Source organism: Adelges cooleyi, unplaced genomic scaffold (genome assembly GCF_023614345.1).
Source record: "Adelges cooleyi isolate 19-005CV unplaced genomic scaffold, UGA_ACOO_1.1 ACOO_flye_CR_arks_rails_tigmint_CR_PRNA_23, whole genome shotgun sequence".
Classification (NCBI taxonomy): domain Eukaryota; kingdom Metazoa; phylum Arthropoda; class Insecta; order Hemiptera; family Adelgidae; genus Adelges; species Adelges cooleyi.
The window spans coordinates 4,468,794-4,487,448 of record NW_026095893.1 but is presented as its reverse complement, the minus strand read 5'-3'; the positions used below and the strand labels follow the sequence as shown (position 1 = coordinate 4,487,448).

General features: G+C 27.4%; 4 protein-coding genes across 6 annotated transcripts; 2 read left to right on the top strand and 2 right to left on the bottom strand.

Moving 5' to 3' along the window:
- On the top strand, positions 1-1,479 carry LOC126836108 (tRNA (adenine(58)-N(1))-methyltransferase non-catalytic subunit TRM6). Its single transcript, XM_050569155.1, has one exon. It carries the CDS (start codon positions 158-160, stop codon positions 1,391-1,393), a length of 1,236 nt encoding a protein of 411 aa, XP_050425112.1. The 5' UTR covers positions 1-157; the 3' UTR covers positions 1,394-1,479.
- Positions 1,480-2,689: 1,210 nt separating this feature from the next.
- LOC126836106 (protein LTV1 homolog) lies at positions 2,690-5,811 on the bottom strand. Of its 2 annotated transcripts, none has more exons than XM_050569151.1 (10): positions 5,596-5,811; positions 4,778-4,927; positions 4,562-4,696; positions 4,366-4,459; positions 4,166-4,280; positions 3,908-4,097; positions 3,717-3,842; positions 3,475-3,651; positions 2,932-3,144; positions 2,690-2,863 (listed from the first exon to the last, which is right to left on the bottom strand). In XM_050569151.1, the coding sequence occupies exons 1-10, from the start codon at positions 5,596-5,598 to the stop codon at positions 2,753-2,755; spliced, it is 1,314 nt and encodes a 437-aa protein (XP_050425108.1). In that variant the 5' UTR covers positions 5,599-5,811; the 3' UTR covers positions 2,690-2,752. The 2 variants fall into 2 exon arrangements, with proteins under 2 accessions (XP_050425108.1, XP_050425109.1); XM_050569152.1 differs by having other exon boundaries at positions 4,784-4,927; positions 5,596-5,808.
- A 928-nt stretch (positions 5,812-6,739) lies between these two features.
- Positions 6,740-11,199, top strand: LOC126836104 (tyrosine-protein phosphatase non-receptor type 2). Of its 2 annotated transcripts, XM_050569150.1 has the most exons (9): positions 6,740-7,083; positions 7,276-7,437; positions 7,497-7,631; positions 7,719-7,846; positions 7,920-8,145; positions 8,225-8,383; positions 8,964-9,250; positions 9,314-9,454; positions 10,902-11,199. In XM_050569150.1, the coding sequence occupies exons 1-9, from the start codon at positions 6,997-6,999 to the stop codon at positions 10,927-10,929; spliced, it is 1,353 nt and encodes a 450-aa protein (XP_050425107.1). In that variant the 5' UTR covers positions 6,740-6,996; the 3' UTR covers positions 10,930-11,199. The 2 variants fall into 2 exon arrangements, with proteins under 2 accessions (XP_050425107.1, XP_050425106.1); XM_050569149.1 differs by lacking the exon at positions 10,902-11,199 and having other exon boundaries at positions 9,314-10,146.
- Positions 11,200-11,959: 760 nt separating this feature from the next.
- On the bottom strand, positions 11,960-18,470 carry LOC126836107 (flotillin-1). Its single transcript, XM_050569153.1, has 11 exons — positions 17,988-18,470; positions 17,770-17,845; positions 17,227-17,317; positions 16,351-16,494; positions 15,876-15,995; positions 15,616-15,746; positions 15,435-15,519; positions 15,176-15,363; positions 14,755-14,965; positions 13,347-13,516; positions 11,960-12,446 (listed from the first exon to the last, which is right to left on the bottom strand). Exons 1-11 carry the CDS (start codon positions 18,037-18,039, stop codon positions 12,437-12,439), a joined length of 1,278 nt encoding a protein of 425 aa, XP_050425110.1. The 5' UTR covers positions 18,040-18,470; the 3' UTR covers positions 11,960-12,436.
- Between the last annotated feature and the right edge of the window lie 185 nt (positions 18,471-18,655).

The following is an 18,655-nucleotide window of genomic DNA, read 5'->3' as shown; positions in this document are numbered from 1 at the left end:
ATATACAATGTGGTTATTATATTATCAAGATTCATGATAACAAAGTTTCCGAAGTAACACGAAATTTAAAATTCGACGTTATGATTTACTATTTTACATATATTTTTGAATTAAAAATGTCTAATGCAATTTAACAAATTAGTTGTATAAAATCAATATGGAAGAACCCTGCTCAAAGGCTGCTACAATTAATCCTGGTAATTATTTGATCATCAACAAAAACGATACTTATTTAATTCATCAAATATCAAACAAAGCGATATTAAAATTGAACCGTGACGTTATTGATCTTAAAGTAGCTATTGGTCAACCTTACTCGACCACTTATAAATTAGAACCTGTTTCTGAGAAGAAACGTCATTACACATTGGTTATTTGTAATGATGGCCTCAAGCGCAATCAGTGGCTAACAAATGGCTGTGGCACCAACAACAAACTAATAACTGATGATAGCACTTCTCAATTATTAAGTACAGACGATATAATAGCATTGAAAGATAGTGGTGAAACTGGCCAAAATATTGTTGAGCGGCTTTTGGAAAACAGCAAAACATTTCAATTGAAAACAGAATATGCCCAAGAAAAATATCTGAAGAAGAAAGCGAAAAAGTATTCTGATTATTTAACTATATTAAAACCTACTTTGAGACTTATTACCGATATATTGTACAAACAAGTTATCCCTAAAACTATACCTATACGGTTTGATACATTAGCTCAAATATTATGTCGTGTTAATTTGGATCCAAGCGGTAAATATTTGTTGTACGAGAACGGAAGCCAAGGTTTGTTACAAGCTGCATTTTTAAATCAACTTGACGATAATGGTCGCTTGGTACATATATTTTCTTCTACTACTGAACAAAACGCGTCAAGAGCAGTTAAATCAATGAATTTCTCAGAGATAAAGCTAAAACAAATGACAACAGTTCATATTGATGAACTTCTAGGCACGAGAGTTGCAGAAGATGTTGTCGTAGAAGAAGAAGACATTTCTAATTGCATAGAAAAAAAAAGGAAAAGTGATGAAGCTTATACGCAAGTTAAAAAAAAACATCGACCTGTCACAAGTACAGACGGTGTAGATTTCATAAAATCTAACAAATTTGATGGATTAGTGGTGGTATGTAGAGAAGAACCAACAGAACTGATCAAAGTTCTTTTGCCTTATTTATCATTATCTAGGCCATTTGTGGTATATTCAGTTTATCGAGAGATTTTGGTAACATTATATGCTGAATTTAAGATGAGGAAAGATATTGTATTTCTACGATTAACAGATAATTTCTTAAGATGCTATCAAGTGTTACCCAATAGAACACATCCAGATGTTACTATGGACGACGGAGGAGGTTGCTTATTTTCTGGATTGTTTGTAGAAGGAGGAAAATAATAACTAAAAATAGTTTTGTTCTGTAATGAACTGTATTGTAAGATTAAATGTTATTTTTCTGGCAATATATAGTTTTTGATTTATAATTTAGTATAAAAGGTTGTCTTTGGACTCGTAATACTTGAATATTATAAAACAGCAATTCCTTATTCTTGACTCTTAATTATCTATTCTGAAATTTATAGATAGTAATGGTAAAAAGTATCAGTATAATAAGAATCAGTAATTAAGGTAGCGGCGGCGCCGGGCACACCCTAAAAAGTCTTGGGCCTCCTAAAATTTAAATCAGATTCATAATTATAATTGGTATGATTTAAAAATAAATTATAATCCTTTATTAAAAATTATCCTATGACAAGAATACAAAAAATTAACATTTAACTCTTTAAATCATTTTTTTTATTTTAAAAGGCCTACTGTGTGAATTTGTTGTATATATGAATCAAGATAGTATAATATTAAATATTTATTGTTAATTTAAAACATTTTTAGTAATTTTTTATTATTTAGTTATGTAATACTATACAAAAATTAGTAGTGTGCTTTATATTATACAATATTTTGTATGTGATTTCGGAGGGTGAGGGCGTAGCCACCACGGCTTAATATCGAGTTTAACTTTTGACCCCTCTAAAAATGTTGGCCTCACCATGGCTCCTCTCCCCTCATGAAAAGTTCTGAAGCCGCCACTGTTGAGGTACTATGTAGAATAAACTACAAAATCATTTTTTGTCGAGATCATTATTTTAATACATCAAATAATGTAACTAAAATTTTAAAGTATTGTTATAAATATCACAGATTATATAAAACTAATCTGTGTAAACATCATGACCACGGCCAAGTCTGGGGCAATTTTCCTGCACAGTATTATCTAGCAATCATGCCTGTTTATTTAGTCGTCATAAAAATAACAATACTGTAATAGTCAACGATTAAAATTTGCTGAATGTACCCATTACTACACTATCAATATAGTTTCTTGTATTATACATTGATTGTTTTTTTTCAACTGTACTTTTTAGTTTTTTTTTTAATCATGACGTGTAGTGTACAGAGTTGGCAATAACATTTTTATTTATTTGCGAACTATAATGTAACACAAAATAATAGTACTTAGTATTAGGCTATATCTTGAAAATAATTTTCAAATAAAATATTCTTGTAAAGGGTATTTAACGGCAAAGACATTCTAGCCTCTTACATCATTAAAACATGAATAATATGACGTGTTAATTAAATAAATAATTATTATTTCATGTTTCAAAGTATATAAAGCTTTGTAAATCTTATAAATCAATAATGGAAATATGTATATTTTATTAACAAGGAGATTAAAAAAATCTCATACTTAAATGTTTACATAACCCGTACAGTCTTATTAACGTTTCTATTGATTAATTCCTTTTCCAACTTTTTCTTTTGTTCTTTGAATGCTTCAGTGTTTGCTTTACGTTCTTGCCTTCTTTCCTATAATCAAAACACAAATTAAAAATTTGTTAATAATTAACATTATAAATAAATATTTGTAATAATACTTTTCTATATTCTTTTAATGCTTTTTTTCTTTTTAATTTTTCTTCGGGGGTTTCACTTTTAGACCGTACTGACAACATGGACAAAGCAGAAATTATGGATTTGGTACCCGTATTCTGTGTACTACTATTCTCGAGTGACTTCAATGCTTTAGCTGTAAGCCTTTGTTGTAATATAGGCACTCCCGTTCTGGGATTTATTTGAATTTTTTGAATCTATAAAACAAACAATTGTGATAGTAAAATTTAATGACTGTCAGCTCATAGCTACATATTATAATTATAAACAAATATGTCCGTGACTGATCAGTACTTTATATACTTAATCGTATCGACGATCCGTACAAAAAGTAGCATCGTTCGTGAGTTCTTACAAAGACAAGCACCGTTCGTGCTATTGTTTCCATTGTTGCCAACGGTGCTACTTTTCGTAAGAAGCCTCGAACGGTGTTAGTTTTCGCTAGAACTTGAACGGTACTACTTTTCGTACAGGGTGTTGATATAAGCTTGTACTACGACAATAGTTAGAGTTATTAAAATACAAACCACCGGGTCCCTAATGAGTGCAGGATGATTGTAAATATTAGAATAAGTTGAAAGTATACTCTCACAATCCCATTTTTTTTTATCAACCTCATCAACTGGTACTTTATATGTAGGTTCTTCATTGTTAGAATCACTATCGTATATTAAAACAGATGATTTGTCCGTAGATATTCCTTCCTGAAATAGCATAAATTATTATTAAAACGTAACTAACACTGATAATTAATTATATTTTGTATCACTTTTTTCATATTTAATTCAAATTCTTCGGAGGCTTTTTTTAGAATATCCGATTCCATAGTCAATGTCCCCTCGATTTCTTCTGTATCTAAAGCTCCGATTTCAGCATCATCATATGCAGCAAATAACTGTTGGCGATAATTATGATATCAAATGTTAATTTTTAAAATTTTTTAATTTAGTAAGAAAATACTTGTTCAAATTGATCATCTATCAATTTAAGGTTTTCATTGCGTCTTATAACAGAACTGGACATTGAGTAATTGGTAAACTGCGATTTAGTTTCTTCCATATTTAAACTACCAACTTCATCATATGCTTCGCTGTCATAATCATCACATTCTTCAATCACATCTTCTAATTCAATTAATTCCTCATTTGATCTAAAAATTGAATTATATTAAATTAAAACACATTAAATTATACATGTTAGTCGGCTTTAAAATGTTACCCAAGTTGGTTTGCCATGACAACAAAATCGTCCTCCAACTCATTTTCTGGATTTTTAAAATCAAAATCGTCATCCATTGCCGCAACTATGTCTGGATCCAAATCCAACCGCAAACCTAAAATGTATAATAAAAAATTATAATATATATACATGGCATGAATAATAATAGATTTTATTATAGAAATTATGTAACAAATTACCCGATTGAGGAGCTGCTTTATTCAACATTCCAACTTTTTCTTCGACTTCAGATTCGAAAACTGAAGATGGTAACATCACTTTTGGTTTAACAGTCTTAAAACAATATATATATACATACATTAAAGATATATCATTAGCTTTAAGTGGATTAAAAATTTAATTTGTTGTTATTGAAACTACGACTTATATGTTTACTTTTTCTTTTGAAGCATTCGTTGGTGCAGGCAATAAAATAAAATCATTTGATTGGCTCTCTTTTAAATGTTGTAAATAATCATAGTCATCATCAAAATATATACCATATTTAGCTTCCTCGTCTTTATTTTTTTTCTAAATATTTAATAAAGGACAGTTAAAAACCAAATATAAAATTAAGTACAATGTTGAGGTATGTTTGAATAAAATATAAACTTTTACTCCTTTCGTTTTATGCGTTTCTTGAGGAACCAAAACATGCTGTGGTGCTGTTTCATCAGTGACAAGAGGATCATGTTGACTTCTGTGTACTACATGGAAAGTCACAGAATTCTTTTTATCAATAAATTTCTTTTTGGTTTTTGGCTGTAATTATTAATTAATATTTAACATTATACAAAATTACAAATAATTCAAGACAATAATAATGAGATATTGTAATAATATAAATTATTTTTTACTAATAAATTAACTAAAAAATACACAATTAATTGAAACATTTTAATATTTAATTAATAAAACATGTCTTGTAGTTATACTATTAAACTGCTAATTTATAATCAACCCCTAGTTGAATAAATCATCATCATCAAGCTAACGGGCCTTTAAGGCCCAACGTTGGCATAATGTGATGATGGTTTCAAGACGGATTTGCTGTCCGGGACGGGTCATCAGTCCGTCACCGGAGAGGAGGATGGCGGTCGCTTTTCACCAAAATGCTCGTAACCGAGTGTCAAAACGGCGACAGTGAGCGCAAATACACTGTCAGCTTAACCACTCGGCCAATCCTCCTCCTCCTAGTTGAATATATATAAAGTTTATAAGTACAGTAAGTACATTTATTGAAATATCTTTATACAATAATTGTACTTATTTATTTTATCCTTAACATTAAATTAAAATGTTATCGTTTAATTATTTCTGTTATTTTTCTCATTAGTAGTAATTGGTGTAAATCAAATTGGTAATTGACGATTTTAAGGAAAATCGTAGTCGACATGTATAATAATAAGTTTAGTTATTGTTTTATTTACCATTTTAAAGTATTCACAGGCGTTGTGATAAGTAAATATCAAATTTCTACGCAAACAACACTTTTACATATATAATGTACTTAGAAGTTCAGATGAAACTTGAAAATAGACATTTCGAATCTTGGCAAATGATAATAACTCACATCATTAATCAGTTATCAGACAAATGTGAAGCCTGATGCTGATGGTAATCTGTATTTTGTGTGGAAAAAACGTGGTTAGTACTTATCGTACAATAATAACAATATCATAGACCTAGGTATAAGTGAACATTCTTTATAGGCCTATGTACAATAAACATAGCGACGGTGTACTTTGTCATGATTTCTCAATGGTAATAATATACCACGGTTGAGTTTATTACTCGGATTGCGGCTCACTTTTTCTTTTTTTTTGGTTTAACATATTGATAATAATCATGGACCTTTATATTTATACGACTAGACGTAGGCTGAGCATCCGGGTAGGATGCGAGCGGGTGCCGGGTGATGCGAGCCCGACTATTATCGTAGTAGTGATACCACTGTGAGAAGTATAAATTTTTAGTTAATGAATTGTACAACGTTATTTTGTTTTGTCTCTTTTATATTTTCATCTTTGGGGAATCTGAGGACGTCTCAATAAATTTTGTGTAAAGATATATGTATAACGTGCTATACATTTATAATATGACTTTATAAAAAAAGTACTCGCGAGTAGAATTTTGTTCCAATGTTACAATTAAATACTGCATTACAAACCAAATACTTTATTTTACCTATTTAAAACAAATTATACGTATACAAAAGTATTTTGTTAAGTTAAATTTTTAATGGCCTAAAAATAGCTGTCGACTCAAAATTTGATTTTATCGGCATTGAAAATATTTGAATTATTATTTATTATTCACGAGCCGCGACATCATACAATAATTTTCAAATCGTGTACCATATTTCTTAAACTGGGAACTCAAATGCGCATGAGCAGAGCGCCTCATGACGTCATCGAATACCGTCGTCAGCGCAGCGCGTTGGCTCGCTGGCACTACATGCATGCTCCGACTATATAGTATTATAAGGTCTATGATAATAATAGAGAACGTAATTTATATGATTGTGTGATTGGTGTATGATGTGATAAAAATAAAAATGAATATTATTGATTATAATATTAGGTAGTGGGTAGTTGGCGTTTCAATAATTTTTATTTCATATAAAGTATAACATACAAATATTTTACGTCCTAGCTTTAAAACTAGACAGATGTAATTCTAATGGTTTTAATAAAATATTATTCTGAGCGGAAATTTGTTGTGTTCTTAAACTAGAATATTTTTTTGTACCAGTTTTTCGTAAACAAAAATTAAAGATTAGGTTATTTAATTGAAACTTAAGAGTTAATTTGTAGTTTCAAGATTTCAAAATGCACTCTGATCAACAAGTAAAAAAACGATTACGTGATGAATTTAATGATATCGAAACCAAAAACATGTGGAACACCACGTATAGAGTAAGTGTACTCGTCATATATTATAACTGTTGAAATTCAATGTCACAAGATTATATTGAAATAACACATTTATTATAAAACTTTTGAATGTCTTAAAAATTGTTTAATTGCTTATGTAGAAGTACTTTATTGTTTAAGTTGTTTATACGATTGAAATAAATTCTAAGCGATTTTCTTTTTTCTTCTTCATAGTTTGTCGAAGCAGAAAGTTCTAAAATAAGAAAAACATCTGATGAAGCAAAGAAACCACAAAACAAATCTTTTAACAGGTATCAAGATGTTTCACCTTACGATGATACTATAATAACACTTAAAAAAGGCAATGTATCCTATATCAATGCGAACCTCATTCAGGTAAGTATTATAATTTATTTAATTTGTTTGTGTTTATTTAATTATTTGAAATGTTTTAGGTTTGTGATTGTGATAGACAATATATTCTTACACAAGGTCCATTGGAAAATACTTCTTCTCATTTTTGGCTAATGGTGTGGGAACAAAATTCCAAAGCCATTTTAATGCTAAACAAAATTATCGAAAAGAAAAAAGTAAGATATCGTGCACACCAATTTATAGTTATTAAATAATTTGTAATTTTATTAATTATTAATATTGAATTTTTTTTTCTACTTCAGCTTAAGTGTCACCAGTACTGGCCCAAGAAAAAAAGTGAAAATTATAAGTTTATTTGGAACAATATTGGTTTGTCTGTTGAATTCATATCAAAAATTAACCATGGCTTTTATGTGCAAAGTATATTGAAGTATGTGATTTTGGTTTTCTATTGATTTTATTTATTATGTTGTTGTATTACAAGTTATTTTCATATTGTATAGACTAAATGACTTAGAATCGGGAAATTCGCGAGAGATTTTCCATTTCCATTATACCGATTGGCCTGATTTTGGTGTTCCTAAAACTCCAACGCCTTTTTTAAGATTTTTAAGAGACATTAGGCGTAGTGGTAGTCTTGATTTATCCAATGGACCAGCTATTGTCCACTGTTCTGCAGGAATAGGACGTTCAGGGACATTTTGTTTGATAGATCTTTGCCTTATTCAAGTAAAACATTAACTGATAATTGTTTGGTTAACATAGTTTTCCTTAAAAATTATTATAAGTTTGTGTTTTTTGTTTTCAGATGAACACACCGGATGGTTTGAAATATGTTCATGTACGTTCGTTGTTAGTAGAAATGAGAAAATGTCGAATGGGACTTGTACAAGCTCCAGAGCAACTGCGATTCTGTTATCAAAGCATAATTGAAGCTCTCGATACAAATTGGGAAGCTGAGAATGAGGTAAATATTTTATTAGTAAAATAATATTAGGACTTACTATTAAGAGATTTCCAAACCGTTATTGATGAAGACTGTGATGTCTGTTTAAAAAAAAAAGAACTTCCAATGTCTCTTCAATCTATCCTATTAAATATACAAAATCATAATAGGTCTTATCATAATAAGTTCTTATAAACAATTGTCTACTCCAAACGTTTTTAAAGTAGTATCTATGGCATCATTATTATTAATTAAATTTATTGTATTAATTTTGTACATGTTGTCATTTACGCTTTATATTATATGAATCTGTGTATAATATAAATATAAAAAACATAATATTGTTGTAATTTCCTGGCTTTACTTTAAAATAATAATAGGTACAAATATTTTCTATGATCTATTTTTTTATCATAGAAAATAGAGCAATCTTTTTATAAAAAAAACAGTAAAAGTGGAGGTCGGAGTTATGACTATTTCACTTCTATCTCCAATAATGTTTCAGAGCAAATAAATTTATATATACTTGAGAGAAAATAAGATATTAAAAAAAATATTATTAACTAGTTATATTATATTTTTTTAAATGTTTTGCTTGTAGGAAGATTTGCCTAATTTGGATGGAGCATTGTTAAATAATGATAACGAGTCTGAAGACGATAGTACTGACAGTGAACTTAGTAGTGAAGCACCTCCATTACCGCCTCCACGGACAGAATCTTTAAAAAAATCAAACGAAGATCACTATGTTGAGGATGATGAAGATGATGACAAGGGTGATGATGATGACGAAGAATCTTTAGTCTCAGAGTCAGAAAGTGATGATACAGAGTCTACTCCACCTCCATTACCACCCCCGAGAGAAATTGATCAACCTAATATCAACGAGTAAGCTATTCTAATATTTCTGTTCAAAAGTGAATACAATACTATTGATATATTCTTTTTAAGGCATAATAAATCGAAAAACACCAAAGAAGATAAAAAATTAAAACTAGACGAGGAAGCAGAAAAAACAAAAGCTCTAGCTGATAAACTGAAATTGATGAAACGAAAACAAAAAGAGCAAGAAAAATGGGAACAAATCAAAAGGTCGTGGCTTAACCCATTGAGAAATTTAGGACTCGGAATTTTAGCTCTGAGTGGTGGTGTTATGATTGTAGCCTACTATATTAATTATAAAAAGTAGCACCTATTAATGAAAAAAATAATTAAAACTCGGCTTTACAATTTACAAGATATTATTTTAAATTATGCATCTTAATGTTTAATGTTTAAAAGAATTAATTTTAAACATTTATCTATGTTATTTATAATGTAACTGGAATAATACATTTTTTTTAAGCGCTATTCTAAAAATAAAGATTAAATGTGCTCTTTTGTTTAAACCATTAAAAAAAACATTTTATTCAATGAAACTAAAACTTTATTATAATTATGAATTTGTGCAATATTTTATAATTTATCGTTTAAAAATACACAAAAAAATATCTTTGTAGATTGTAAATGCTGGAGACTACAAACGAATGTTAATAGTTCCCAAGGTGTTGAGCATTACTGTGTTGTTATACAGTAGTTTTATAACGTGTGTATAAACATAAGTAGAAATTATAATAAACTATTCTTTTATAATGATCTTATCTGAATACTTATCATTCCATAAGTAATGTTAGGCTTAACTTGCAAACTAAATGAATATTTTAAATAATTAAGAATATTTTTGTGTTGTATGACCAAAGTTTCGTTAGTAAAAGTTCATATGTATACTATTAAATTGAACAAATATAAAGTTCAAAAATATCTAAGCGATTTTGTTTAGAGCAATTTAGTTTTTCGTTTTTTAAACTGTTTTTATTAATACATGAGGTGCAATATTAAATTCATCTTTTATCCTTATACCTATTTCAAACTTAAAATTTTGTTTAAACTGATCTAAGTTTATTTTTTTACATCTTATACAAAAAGTTAAAAATCTGGATATAAGCAATGAATAGAACGTTTTTTTCCTAATATATTATATTATAAAAGATTAGTAAAGTATTAAAAAATAAAGTATCTATCTATTACAATTAACAACTCCTAAAATATTTTTTCCCGACTAATAATAGGGTTACTAAAATAATTAACCTAATTTAATTACTATTATTAGGTTTAAACATGCATATCAATGCCCTAATGTTCATTTTTATAAGTACATAAATGTAACTGTTAAAATAAGGCTATGATTGATTAATGATACAGTGTTGTACAAATGCATAAATTTAACTTTGAAAAACTTTGTAATAAACTATTTACTCTGTTGCTCTACTTAGAAATAGCCACAACCACTTTTGGTGGATTATTGCTCACAGTGTAAAGAAGACTGTTTTTATAAAAAAAAATGTGTAGATTCACAAATTGAATGATTTGGCTGAACTAATTATTATTTTTTTAAACTGAGTGTACGATGTACTTTAAATGTTATATAGTTATTTTAATATTTATAAAAATACATAAATATTAAATAAAATTGGATAATGTTTTTGTTTTGCATTTCTAGGCAACGGAACAATGGCAAACATACATAATAACATTTGTGAAACTACAATGAAGGAAAATATTGTTTTTTGATGCTAGTAAATTGAAATTTATAGAAAAATCTAATTGAAATACAATGTCTTTTAGCAGCTATTATTTTTTTCTTTTAAACATTAAACAATGACTTATATTAAAAGAACTACATTTAGAGGCTAACTATACATTTGACTAAATAATAAATTTTGTATCGCTCTTTTTTTTCTTCGGGATTAAAACATGTGTTTATTAATTAGTGGTAAATTAATAGTTATAATAATATAAATAATAGTAGTGCTTAATATTATTTCACAGTACAATTTTTTTGAAAAACCATTCTGTACGAATTAATACTAGAACATGTGTTCTAGTCACTTTATATGCTATTACTAGAATTTAATAAAACCAGAACATATGATTTTTTTATTTTATATAGTGCCTGTATGTATTTTTAGAATTAAATTCGAAATATGTGAAAGAACCCATTTATTTTAGATTATTTTATAAGGATTGAGAACCAATAATTTATGTCATTCAGCCAAAGTTCACACAAATGATGTTAATAATTTTTAATTTCTTTTTTAAGAATTGTCACATTTTATTAATGTTTTTAAAATTGGTGTACACATTCTTAATACTAAAAAAAAAATATAAGGTACCCAGTTATTTAAATGTTAAATAGATTGAAAATGTTTAGTACAAAATATTTTTTATGGGTGAAGATTTGGAAATTCCATACCTAATTGTATACCATTGACTTTTTTGCATAATACTCACAAAAAATTGTTCTTCGAAATTTTTGGAAAGTATGAGAATTATAATTATTTTATTTATTCAATGTGGCATTAGGCTAATAAACTTTAGGTATATACGTATTTAACATTTTTTAATTAAAAATTGCTAACCCATTATCAGATGTCTTTAAAGATAAAAAAAAATTTAGGCAAAATCTGAAATATAAATGAAATTGTATGTAATTTAGTAAATAAAGAAATATAATTAAGTAAAAGATATCTATAAAATAACATTTTTTAGAAGGCAAGATTAAGTTTAAAATAATTTATATTCTTTGATACACATAAATCTGACTAAATATAAAAATATTTAATAGGTAGCTGTAAACACTAATAAAATAGAAAATATATTTTTCACAATTTTCAAAATGTAGCTAAGCAAAGTTAAAACATATCATTAAGTTATAAAAAAAATAGTAAAAATTAGGCACGACAATAATATAGGGCTCATTAATTAATATGCTATAGTTGCATATAAAAAAAAAATTAATATAAATATATCATTATTCATTTAATTCTTTATATAAAAACAAAAGTAAACACAAGTAATTGAAGATGATTAGTATAATAAATAATAGAATAGTAAAAATAATGATTAAATGGTTAACTTAAATTATAGTTATTATAATTTTTAAGTCTTCTTTTCTGATTTTCTTAAAATACTCGTACAGGCTTGATGTATTATACCAATAATATTGTAATCCAAATTTAAGTCCAAGCAATTTATTTACATATTCCTGTTATAAAATTATTTTCATGTTTAATTAAATAATTAGAATTGTAAAGGTATAATTATAATTACTAACTTATTATCTTAATAATTTAATTTGTGAATTCTCTATTTTTTTATTTTTGCTACACAAACAGTGACCAAAGATTTGTTAATGCAATCAATTTTGTCTGTCTGCAATATGTTCTTTTTATTTATTAAGTTAATTCACAATTTTCTTAACTTATCTCTTTTCACTACTATAAATTCTTTTTTACCATTTTCATTCAATTATACAGTTATTCTAATATTGCCAATCTATCCCTGATTATATTTTTTCCAAGGTTTTCAAACTGAAATACTTAACTTTTCTATTGGGTTTTGGGCATTTAAAATTGTTAATGGGTAATAAATACTACTGGTTTTTAATGGTACTTTTTTTTCGAGTCAGTTTTTTGATCAGACTATTATTATTGGTCGGCTAATACACAGCCATACAGTAGTCAGTCAGTAGTAGTAGTAAAATCTAAAAATTGGAATATCACCTAAAAACCATGTTACATGTTGTACATCTTTGTTGTTTTTTGATACTATAACTTAATATATTTGTATTTATAAGTAATTAAAAATGGAAAATAGTCTATTTCAAACAATGAATAAAAATTAACCTTAAAAGATTTTAAGAGTTGAAAACTTTACAACTACAATAAAATAGGATGGTTTAAGAAATAGCTAGTTTTCCGCATACAGTTTTTTATTTTTCAGCTCGCCCGGTGACAAAGTTGTTTAAAAAGGTTTTATTAGCCTAGAAAAACTTTTACAATCTAAGGGGTTTTATTTAAAGTGTTTACACCAGAAATAAGTATTATATAATTTTGAGTTGGTAAGTAATAGTTTATAAATCTTAAATTTTTAAGTGTAAACTTACATAACATCATTTATTTTGACTCCAGTTAATGTAGTTACCATTTCAGGCACTTTGTTAACAATTTGAATAACTTCATTAGTCAATTTAACAGCTCCTACATCACCATCACCACTGGCTACCATGGTTACTTTTTTGGTATTATCAAATGGAGCAGCAACTTCAGCAGCCAGCTAAAATAAAAAGTTATTAATTATACATATCATTAGACCGTGGATTTGTATGCAACTGTATGTATTTTATGGGTCCTCCTATGAAAGAATGTTCCTTCCAAAATCCGTTTTAGACTTTTTATACCATATACACTACTTGTAATATGCATATTTTGCATATTTTATGTTATTGCATATGCAATATGCAATAACTGCATATTGCATATTTTTTGTGCATATATTATTAAATAATCATTTTTAAATAATTAAATTGTTGCCTATAAAATAATAATAATAATTTAATAATATATTATGCAATAAAAGATATTAAACGTCATTTCTTGCGAATTTTTTGTTAATAATTATTTTAGTTTAAAATTTTTTTTTTTATAATTTATAAAAATGTAATAATTTTCAAAACTTAATATTTAATAATAAATTAAGTGGCCTAAAAATTTTAAAGAGTAAATGTATCTATATTAATACCAAGTCATTGTTTACATTTTGGCAATTCCCTTTGTTACGCAATAGTAGGCCAGCAACGAAACAAGTCTGTACTTGTACCCACAAGAATACAAGTAAGTGAAAATTAAAAGAAAGACAGAAACAGTATCAAGTTTAGACTTGCAGTTAAGAGTGATGACTGATGAGTCATCATAAGTTCATAGGTTTAGAAAAAGTTATTAGATTAGTACATAGTCGACCTTAAATTAAAATAATTGAATACAAAAGCTTTTGCCTACATTTTACTTGGTACAATATATATTGAGAAATTATAATTTTTATTCACATCCATTTTAAAATATTTAATTTCCCTGCAAATAATATAATAATAATTACAAAAAAAAACAATAAAAACCTGACATTGACAAATTAATTTACAGGTCTCCAGGATTTTTTTTAAACATTTGTCCCACATTCAGCACACAAAGAAACATAGATAACTACTCTCAAATTGTATTTTTCTGAAAATGACATTAAAGCCCTTTTGTCACTAACGTGCCACCTAGAATTCCAGTTAGGACATGCTATTGTTTTATAAAATCCTTATTTATTGTTTAGATCACTTATTTTCATAATTCTATCTTTTTTAGAAATATGCAAACTGCATATGTAAATTTTGATATGTAGGGCTCATTCGGTTTCTTAATTTTTTTTTACATTTACTGTATGGTGTGTAATAACACATATTTTAAAGTACATAAAATCCGCGGTCTACATATCATATCAAATTATTTAAAAAATGAAAAATTCAATACCTTTGGTAATGCTTGCAAAACCATATCAATAATTGCGGCTTTTTTATATTCTCTCCAGGCATCAGCTTTTTTCAGTGCTTGTTCCGCATCAGCTTTTGCTTTTGCTCGAATAGCAAACGATTCTGCTTCTCCTTTAAGTCTAAGCGCTTCAGCTTCAGCCTCTGCCTCCAAAATTATTCGAGTTCGATTAGCTTGTGCTAATTTTTCCAATCTAATTTTTAATAAAAAAAATAATAAATGAAAACTACAATAAACTCAAAATAAATATTATGTTATTTTACATAGAAATTTTGAATATCGAAGAAGAATTTAGCTTTGTGTAATAGGTTAAACTGAAGAAAGCTAAGGTGATACCAAAGTTATGTATGAAAGCAAATTCATTATGGTTTTTTTGTTTTTAATCAATTTAATTTAATGTCACCTGAATTTTTCGGCTTCAGCCGGTCTTCTTATGGTTGCTTCTAATTCGCGTTCCCTTCTTTGAATTTCTTGTTCTTGAACAGCTATTTGTTGAGTTCTTTCAACAACGTCTATTTGCATTTGTTCCTCTTTAATGCGTTGTCTTGTTTTTGCAGCTTGAAGTTCATAAGCTAATTCTGCTTCAGCTTTCTGCAATATTTTTGTGTGGATATAAATCAAAAAGATATATATTTTGCTTGTTATAAAATTTTAAACAGTACTTTTGTTTGAATTTCAACGTCATACGCAGCCTTTTTTAATTCAAAATCTCTTTGCGCTTTAGCTATTTCAGTATCGTTTATTAGCCTTAATTAAAAATAAATAAGAACAAATACATAAAATACATAAATACAAATAAAAAACAAATACATAAATAATAGTTAAAAAAAAAAAATTTGTTACTTTGCTGCCATTCTTTCTTCTTCGGCTACTGCTTCCTTAATTGTCGTTTCTTTTTTCGCCTCAGCTTCTCCAATACGAGCATCTCTTTTGACTTCAGCTGTTCGAGCTAAACCCAGAGCCTTAAGATATCCCTGAAATTAATAATTAACACAAGTGTTTACTTATGAAATATAATAAATGTTTCTTAATTTCTTAAATATTACAAGCTACAAAAATTAAGTTTTATAATTGAATACAAATTATAATTAAACAACACTTACCTCTTCATCTCTAATGTCTTTAATGGTATACGACACAACAGTAATGCCCATGTTTACCAAATCAGAAGAAGCTACTTCAAATACTTGTTTACTAAATTTCTTGCGATCTTTATAAATTTCCTATAAATTAATTTTATAACTAATGAGTACATTTAATACAATGTAATTTAAAAGATAATACTTTTAAAGCTTTAAGTATAGTAATTTATGCTATGCAAGATTCACATACACACACACAAATTAATTTGTGTTATTGACAAGTTATAATATAAAGTATAATGCTGAGTGTCCACAAAGTTTGTAAAGCGTAGCGAGTACCACGAAATTGCTAGAAAAAATGATTAAAATAAGAATTATGAATAGCCATTATTGACTTGTTAATTCATTTCTTCTGTCTACCACCCTAATAGAGGCCCAGTTCTTACCTATAATAAGTTACCATAATTAATTAATAGATTTAGTGATATTGACAAACCTCAACAGTCATTGTCCCCATAATAGCTCGTTGATGACCTTCTAAAGTATGCAGGGCAATTTCATGTATTTCATTTTTTGATTTACCCAAAAACTGTTCACACGCTGTTAAAAGCATTTCTTCGTTTTGACCTTGTATTTTAACCTTTTAATGAAATAAAAATGTTCAGTTAGGATAAACGTAAATTATTCACAAAAACAAAAAAAAAGAGCAAGTTATAATAAAATTTAAATTATTATTTTTTTTTTTATAATAAAAATACCATTTATTTACAACATTTTTTTAGAAGACAAAGAACCTATTTAGGAAACTTGCAATACATTATTCTAAAAACATATATCAACTTGAAGTAAAAAAATATGTAGATCAAGAATATCATATTGCCGCCCCGGTAAAACAATGACCTAACTGCAAAATTTGGTAAAATGGGCTAAATGCTTCAATGTGTTTAAATATATCAAATGCATGAGGTAGCAAAACAATGTAACTATAGTTGTAATAATTTCCCAAGCAGTCTCATTTCATTAAAATTACATCCCATAACATTTTAGAAAAAATAATTTAGTTTCTTCGTTCTCCTGTAAAATTTCCATTTTTTCAGTTGAATCATTGTTCTACTGGGGCGGCGATATGAAAAAATACTTTTGTTAGTTATCTTTATGATAACAAACATATATATTGGAAAATATATATTTCCAACAATATACTCTAATTTTAAAATTTAGGAAATTTATAGTAAGCTGTTTTTGAGCCAATAGTTTTAGTTTTTGGTTCATCAACCATATTATATAAATACTCCACATAATAAGAATTTTTTTTATTTTAATGATATTTATAAATTATAATGGTTAAATTGTACATCCTATTTTACCGTACCTGAGCGATTCCTGTGACAGATAATGGCACACCTTGACTGGTATATACTTTGGGGCTATCGACTTGTATTGTCATAGTGTTTAAACAAATTCTGAAACATAAAAATATTCTCTTTAAAAAATTATATTTACAAAATTAACTAATCCTTACTTTAGAATTTTGTTTGCAACAGTCTCCCCTCCATTTTTTTCTATGATTCTATGAAAACCCCTTTAATAAACTGAAAACCTACTCTTTTTGGCTAAACTTCATCCCCAATGCGGCACGCGAAGGGGTTAAGTAATCATCCAAATTTTCAGTTATTTTTTATATTGTAGAAAAAAATGGGAAGAGGGTGCTACAAGCAGAATTCTAATGTAAGAACAAACTGCAAAATATTAGTCTGGTAATATTATTGTTACTTATATCTTTTAATAAATAAATAATGTAAAACATTTTAGATACTTTATATATAATTGGCAGGATCTTAATAATAAATAAACAATTGTATTTGATTAGAACGAAAATTCCTACAACATCCAATAATAACAATAATAATAATACCTTTGGCAATACTGAAGGACTGGCCAAACAAATGCTCGCCCACCTGGTACTAAATTTGGTTTACTATAACAGAAGCCTGTAAGACATAATTAAAGTTTATAGTTGTACAAATATAATTTATTATTAAACTGTGGCAAATTTAATAAGAGTTTTTGTTTGAATATTTCCAGCTGTAATAAATCAAATAAAATAAAATATCAATTTTTAATTGAACTTACCTGAAATAACCAAGGCTTCATTTGGTCCACAAGTAACAAATCCCCAAGTCATATTTTAAAATGTTTCAATAGTTTATATAGTACACGAATATATAAATATTAAAAAAAATAATTTAAATAAGATACTTATTAAGTCCCATCATGAATAATAATATTTCAATTTACTGGAATGTTTGTTAATTATATAGGACTCAAAAAAGGTAATTTAGCATTGCTTCTTACGTTATAAATAATAATAATGTAGATTAATTTTATTTGACTACCTAATTACAAGTCTAGTACTGCTCCAATAGAAATGTAATCAAACAGTACATTCACAAGAATTGGTTGTTTTTAAATGACGTAAAATATTTAATAATTATTATTAAATTTGTATGGGCGTTTAATCTAGAAATACTCTATAGAACTACGAAGAATTTAATTACTGCTTTAAAGTTTTTATATTCTAAAGATAAAACTTAGCTATAAGGTAAATGGTAGCCCGTAGCGGTTTGATATCAAGCGTTACAGTAAACGCTTCGTTACGTCATCAACCGTCACGCTATACATAATAATATTATATACATTTAAAGGTCTATGCCCTATGAGTACACGGTACTATCATATATCGTATGATAACCAGAACACCCTTGATTCGAGCGCACGAACGGTCCATACTTTTAATTGTT